Source organism: Eleutherodactylus coqui, chromosome 2 (genome assembly GCF_035609145.1).
Source record: "Eleutherodactylus coqui strain aEleCoq1 chromosome 2, aEleCoq1.hap1, whole genome shotgun sequence".
Taxonomy (NCBI): Eukaryota; Metazoa; Chordata; class Amphibia; order Anura; family Eleutherodactylidae; genus Eleutherodactylus; species Eleutherodactylus coqui.
The window spans coordinates 296886380-296893944 of record NC_089838.1 but is presented as its reverse complement, the minus strand read 5'-3'; the positions used below and the strand labels follow the sequence as shown (position 1 = coordinate 296893944).

The window sequence follows — 7565 nt, the reverse complement described above, 5'->3', positions numbered from 1 at the left end:
GGGACCCCAACAGGTCATGTTTTCAGGATTTCCTCAGTGTTGCACAGGTGATGTAATTATTGTAGATGCCTCAGACATTGCCACAGGTGTTCTTACCATAGGATATCCTGAAAACATGACCTGTTGGGGGTCCCTGAGGACTGGAGTTGGGGACCCCTGACCTAAGAAATGTTGCAATGATTTTCTGTGTAGGAAAGCGATGCAAAGCTTTGAGTCCGATATACTTGTTTTATTGTGTGGTAGATGGAGCCATATGCATTGAACCAAAACAAATCCGATTATTACCTTGTACGGTAAGTATGAGTATATGGACATGTATACAATTGGAATGAATGAAGAACAGGCAAAGTAATATGATGTGTGTCCAATATAACGGTTACTCCATTGAGGTGCAACTTTTTGTAGGCCATTAGTATGGGCATTCCTGATTTGTGCCTCTATTCCCATAGTTCTATTACTCCTGTATATTCTCAAGAATGATGAGGTTTAATTTCTGTACACTAAGCAGTTATATGTAACAGCTATATTATGCAGCTAATAACGTATTATATAAGCATGTTATTATAGGGGCTGTCTGGTATAGAAAACCCGTTTTTTGTAAATCCTGTTAGGGCAAACAGGTAAAACAGGATTGCAAACACAGGGTTGCTTTCCTCCAGAAACAGTGCCACCCCTGTCCATGGGTTGTGTCTAGGGTTGCAGTTCAGCCCCACATTAAATGGAATGGGGAAGAGCTACACTACCACAGCCAATCTGCGCATAAGTGTTTTAAGTGTGTGCATAAGACTTTTTTAAGAATGTCTAGTCTAGTAGCCAGCATGGAGAGCAGCAACACTGACCATCTCTCTCTCTCGAGGACCTATTGTGTTTTGCATTACAAGTAGAGCCCACTGCTTTAGATGACAACTGTGCAATACTTAATCTCTCCTTTAGGAGTGCTGTAGGGAAATTGATTACTTGCTGCCAGGTTCCCATGCAAAATACAGCCAGTTGCAAGGGGTTCCCTGTATTTGTGGGAGACCCTGTGAGTGGATTATTTTTTTAGGGATCTAAATCTATGGACTGTAAACAGTGCGTGCCCCTTTTAACCAAAATTCTTAAGGGATTAAAATATTGTTTTCAACATCCTTATAAATATACACATATATGGCCAACATTTTGCTTTCTCTATCGGTCTCCTTTGATCGCCTGGCCTCTGAGCTGTGTTGAGGGATTTCCACTCCATTGGTCCTCATTGATTGGCTATAATTGAACAAAAGCATAATCTGTAGATCCATTTTAGTTCAGGTTCACATATAATGATGTACTGTTTGTGCCTATGGGCTTATGGTCCTCCCCACAACCTGTGTGGGAATAGAGCATCCTTCAATGGAAGACGCGCCCACCAAATGAAGCCAACTGGTGATATCGAAACGTAAACGTCTATCCACAAGGCACATTGAAGAGATCGGAGATCTTGATGACACGTTGGGACATCCGAACTTCAGATCATGTCAGGCGCGGTTCTAGCTCATCTCTTCTGGGACTACATTGAGGATGATATCTTCATTGCCCCGTCGTACCACGATGGATAGTGGATTACCGCTCTTCACGGCTTCACTCACTTCCTCTGTAGTCTTCACCGGCTTCCCATTAATGCCGATGATAACATCATGATTCTTCATACCGGCACTACAGAGGGCAATAGTAAGAAACACCAAAGTGAGATATATTTTTTTGGTGTATGTAGTATACTTATGTTTAATGCAAAAGGCCTAGTATGGCTGAGCATGCTAGAAAAGGTGGGTGGGTGGGTGTTTCAAATATGTAGTAAATACATGTTATACTGCGTATTACGCATGTGAAATATACGCAGAAAACCTATGCCTGTGTGAGAGAGCCCTTGCTGTCACCTTTCTCACCACCCTTCAACCTTTCCCTGTTTTTATGGAAGATTGAAAATGACTTCCACACATGGGTTATCTCAATGAAAGACAATTGGAGCATATGGAAAGCGGAGGTGGTCCTTCTATGAACCAACCTACACGGGTGGCTCCTCTGCTCTTGGAAACAAACCACCCCTGCATTCCCACAGAAATATCTAGCACTACATGCCTTACTAGTTGCACAACTTGGGAGCAGCAGTAACCGTGTAACTTGCTATACTACATTGTTTCCATAACTCCCATTGACTTCTATAGGAGTTATGGAAACCGTGGAGTGAAGCCTGCTTGGCTGTTTCCAAAAGCCATGGCCTCCTCTACATTCAACTGGGCAGTAGGGTCAAAAAATAGAGATGAATGCAGGTCCTAAAGGTGGGACCCGCATTTATCAAACTTTTTTGGCATACCCTGTGCATATGTCATGAAAGTCACAGATAGGAATAACCCTTTAATGGTACTCAATGCAATCAGTAGCCTCTTACCTCGCAGCAGCAGTTCCTGGAATGACCTCAAACACATACACTCCAGAGTACACATCGGGAAAATCTCTATCCCTCAACTTCAGTTCACGGATAATACTGTAAAATAAGAGTATTTTCCTTCAATGTTCAATCGCAGAGACCTCTGTCCTTCATAGTCTATGGATGAAGAAGCCTGGTTTCCAGCTCCCCAACACACGGAATCAGCAATGCCACATTTATAGTTTCTTTGGTTCCAATTTATATTTTGTGGTGGATGTAACTTGATTTTTATTCACCCTAAGGCCTCATGTCCATGGACTTAAAATCCGCAGCGTTTTTCCCACACGCGGATCCGCGCCCCATAGGGATGCATTGGACACCCGCAGGTAGTTAAATACCTGCGGATGTCATTTTTACCGTCAGGCGCGGATCCGCGTGCGGGAAAAAAATGGACATGCCCCATTTTCATGCGGGTCTCCCGTGGGGACGGCTCCCGCAGGCTTCTATGGAAGCCGTCCGGATCCGCGGGAGACCCGTACCAGAATTAAACTCACCTCCGCCGGGCCGAAGAAAGAAGATCCGGCCGCGAAGGAAGGAAGATTCGCATCGTCCGGAGAGATGAGTTTATTCTTATTTTTAGGCCTCATGTCCGCGGGGCAGGAGGGACCCGCTGCGGATTCTCCATGAAGAATCCACGGAGGGCCTGATTTTCCCCGTGGACATGAGGCCTTAGGGCTCCTTCACACTGGTGATCACGATTTCGCCGTGAGAAAATCGTGGCAAAATCACATGTGTGCTCAGGCGATTTTTGAGAGTCAGCGCTACTTTTGCTGAGACTAATCTCGCATCGCTGCCCCCCCAGCGATTTTTGAGCGTGATAGATAAGAGGAGTTTCTAATGTTAAAAACGCATTGCACGAAAATTGCAAGTTTGTGTGTTGCGTTGTGATAAAATGGAGGCTCCATAGGGAAACATGGGCGATTAAAAAACAAAAAACGCAGAAAGATGGGGCAGGCGGTGATTTTCAAATCTCGCCACATCGTAGGACAGAAACATCGTAAATGGGAATGAGACCATTGAAAAGCATGGGTTTCATAATTCTGCGTTTTCTCGCACAATCGAATCAAAAATTGTGCCAAATTTTTTTTTTTTTTAAATTTTTTTATCGCAAGTGTGAAGACACCCTTAGACAAACCTCAGCTTGTATATGTCACTTAAATATTCGGGTTTATTGCCAATAGTAAAAAGCTTAAGGACTCTTTTACACTGAACCACTATCGTTCAGATCCTCGCGGGATTCTGAGCGATAATAGTTCAGTGTAAATGCCTGAATGATGAACTATTAATTAATTTGTCGTTTGGATCGTGCAGGCGTAAAACGCGAACAACGATTTGCCCGTGTAAACAAGCAGTCGTTCATCTATGAACAACGGCCTGTTTACCATAAATGGAGCTCTGCCCACTTCGCTTCCGTTCACTGATCCTTTATCGCTGGGATGATTGTCGGGTGCTTTTGCGCCAATTTCAGTACGAGTATGTTATAGGCTGATTATGGAGCTGGACTGATGACATGACAGTGATTTAGAACAGAGGTATACCTTGAAGCTCCTTGGCCTTGTGACAAATGTTACTGTACCTCTGGCTTTCGAGGACTCATATGTAACTCTTCATTTGACAGTGAAGGTGATGAATGAGTGAAACAGGTTGCCACAAGAGGTGGTGAGTTCTCCTTCAATGGAAGTGATCAAACAAAGGCTGGACAAATATCTCTCGGGGATGATTTAGTGATCCTGCACTGAGCAGGGGGTTGGACCCGATGACCCTGGAGGTCTCTTCCAACTCTATGATTCTAAGATTCATTTACAATATCTATAACACTGATGCCAGAGAAGCAATACGAACTTATGTTTTGATACTTGAAATGCATAAACATATAACGAGTGCCACAAGCACGAGTCGTATTGTAAGGTACTTGTGAACCAAAATACTGCGTTCTGAGTATGACCAGCTTCGTGCTCAGATGTAAGTATTGAACGAGCATCATTCTAGAAAGCATCTTACAGGCCTATTTACCTACAATCTGCACATTTAATATGGAACAAAAAAACCTAAATAGTACCTCGGAGATAGCTGTAACATCCTCACTCCCACGTATCTCTTTCTTGAAACTCCCTTTCCTGTAGAGAGTAAACCTGGATGAGTCGTTACATTTGGGAATGGGGACAATCTCATTTACAGGCTTTTCAAAATCTGCCCGAAGAGCCAAAGTATGTATGTATGTATGTATGTTTAGAGTATAATGTAAATGTATTATGTCATGTCCAGTGGTTGGTCCTGTTGGGAGGCATAGGGCTCTATGTATAGAATATAATAGAATTGTGTTATGTCATGTCCAGTGGTTGGTCATGGTTTGAGGTGGAGTGTCTTATGTATAGTGTATAACGGGGATGGTTAATGACTAGGGATGAGCGAGTAGTGCCTTAGCCGAGTATCTCCCCGCTCGCCTCTAAAGATTCGGGGCCGGCACGGGTGACAGGTGAGTTGCGGCGGGGAGAGGGAGAGAGGGAGAGAGGGAGAGAGATCTCCCCTCCGTTCCTCCCCACTCTCCCCCGCCGCCCCCGAATCTTTAGAGACGAGCCGGGAGATACTCGGCTAAGGCACTACTCGCTCGAGTAATATGCCTTAGCGAGTATACTCGCTCATCTCTATTAATGACTTTATCTAGTGATCCGGTCATGTTGGAAAGTGTAGTGTTGTATATACAGGTTGTCCACAGAAATGCCTATACAGGGGCAGAAGAGATCTTCCCAGCATTGTACAAGGGAATGTGTGTAGAGCATGCTTGTTCCAGCGCTAAAGTAACCAAAATGAACCAATTTAATACAGTTAAGCATAACAATGCATTTATTCAGTGGTGGCAGTTAAAAAATGCCACAAATTAATTAATACAATCAACTAAATAGCCCTATGCCAATTGCACGGTGGATGAATGGCTCAAGGACTTGTCATTGGCACAACGTCAACAGGTGGGATGTCAGCATGACGGCGTTCCACGTCATGGCCGGAGAGATGAGTCTCAGTGGCTCACAGCTCAGGTCGGGACCTGCTGGATTGGACAACTCACCCTGTTCCTTGGCACCACGTTCCCCAGACGTGACTCCTTTTGGATTCCTTACTGTTACCGCAGCAGTCTACTACAGATCCTCAGCCGCACCTCGCAATGTCGTCAATTTTGAGAGACAAATATGAGTGGTCTGTGAAGCAGTGACCCCAGAAATGCTATTTGCCACACTCAACCGTGTACATCTCGGTATAGCCGCTGACGTCAGTCATTTTCAACATTTTCTGCAGGATAGTAAAGCTCACTTTTTTTTTTCAAGTCCTACATTTATTCTTTCCAGTTAGAACTTATTTGTTCTCCTAATTCATCTTAAAGGGAAATGGGCCACCTACTTTTCGCCCTATGAACTTAGCTTATGGGCTGAGAGTAGGCGACCTGCTGAGTCTGTGGATGTAAATATTATATTTACCTTCCCCGTCATTCTGCCACTGTCGGTGCTGAAAGCCGCCGCTCATTGCATTGAGCGGTGCGCTAAGCAGTCCATTCTTATTTTATAATGGATGGACTACTTAGCAGCTCAACTCTTCCAGCATTGACATTGGAGGGAGAAGGTAAGTATAACACTTACATCCCCAGCCTCAGAGGGTCACCTACTTTCAGTCCATTAGCTTAATTTATAGGGCTACAAGTAGGTTACAGACTCCCTTTAACTTGATTCCCTTTGGCTATTAAGCGCTAGAACAAGCGGCTCCACACATTCCCCTTGTGTAATAATGAAAATTGCCCCTGGATAGGTATTTCTGTGGACATTCTGTATTTTAAACTATTCCACTGGACGAAATAAAATACATTTTTGGCAAACTGAAAGCCTCACCTTTTAGCTGACGGTCATGTGATTCAGCCAGGAATTGCCTGATTCTGTCAGACGGAATAGCAAATGATATCCCTGCTGTCACTTTCAATGTGTTAATGCCTATGACCTCACCGTCCTGTAAGAACAGAGAAAACCAGAACATATAAGCCATTTTTTTTGTAAGGCTCTGTTGACATCTGCGCTAGGTGTTCTGTTTTCCTGATCCATAATGGGGGCAGGAGAACGGAATCCCCTGAATGAACTGATCCGCTTCTTGATGGAACCAAACTGTGCTGAACGGACCCCATGGACTATAAAGGGATCTGTTTGGTTTCGGTATTTCTACTGCATAAAAAAAGTTCTGCATGCACAACTTTTTTGTCAAGCATTTCAGGCTGGATCTGCACCTTTACAGAGCCTCCAACATAGATGTGAGTAAGCCGAAACTACACTATAACACCGGTCAACAGCGAAAAGCTTTCTGACTTGAAAATAGGTATTTCTTAATCATTTCATCATGGAAGAAACGAAAATGACATTGAAAACTTCGAGTTACTCTTGGCTCTGAGCTGTAGCCCATTTACGTAAAATATATGTACCTTTATTCAGATCCACAAGGGTAGAGGAGGGAAATCGTTAACCCCTTAATGACACGGACCCTTTTTCTTTTTTCCATTTTCGTTTTTTCCTCCCCCCTTCAAAAAAATCGTAACTCCTTTATCCATCGACGTCGCTGTATGGGTCGGTACGATTGCTACGATACCAAACTTGTATAGGTTTTTTCTTACTATACTACTTTTATTTTTTTTTCAAAGACATTTAATTTTTTTCAATTATTTTCTGCGGTCATTTTGTGCGCACGATAACTTTTTTATGTTTCCGTCGACGTAGTTGAGCAAAGGCCCCTTTTTTGCGGAATGTCCTGTAGTTTCCGATGGTATCAATTTGGAGTACATACGACTTTTTGATCGCTTTTTATTGCATTTTTTCTGGGAGACAGGGTAACTAAAAAAAGTGCATTTCTGGCGTTCTTTATTTATTTTTTTCGGACGCTGTTCACCGTGTGGGAAAAATAATGCACTACTTTGATAGAGCGGGCTTTCATGGATGCGGCGATACCAAATACTTATTTTATAATTTAGATTTTTTAATAATAGATATGGCAAAAGGTGGGTGATTTAAACTTTTATAACTTTTTTTTTTTTTTTTACAATTAAAAAAACTTTATTGATTTTTTTTTTTTAACTTTACTTTGAAGTCCCCCTGGG

General features: G+C 43.0%; 1 protein-coding gene across 1 annotated transcript in view; it reads right to left on the bottom strand.

Moving 5' to 3' along the window:
* Positions 1 to 214: 214 nt before the first annotated feature.
* The window catches only part of HTRA4 (HtrA serine peptidase 4), a 31204-nt gene continuing 23853 nt past the window's right edge, over positions 215 to 7565 (bottom strand). Inside the window, exons 6-9 of the mRNA XM_066593378.1 lie at positions 6319 to 6433; positions 4503 to 4560; positions 2405 to 2500; positions 215 to 1671 (exon numbers count right to left, since the gene is read on the bottom strand). Coding sequence (XP_066449475.1) covers positions 1506 to 1671; positions 2405 to 2500; positions 4503 to 4560; positions 6319 to 6433 — 435 coding nt within the window. The 3' untranslated portion in view covers positions 215 to 1505. The remainder of the gene's footprint in view (positions 1672 to 2404; positions 2501 to 4502; positions 4561 to 6318; positions 6434 to 7565) is intronic.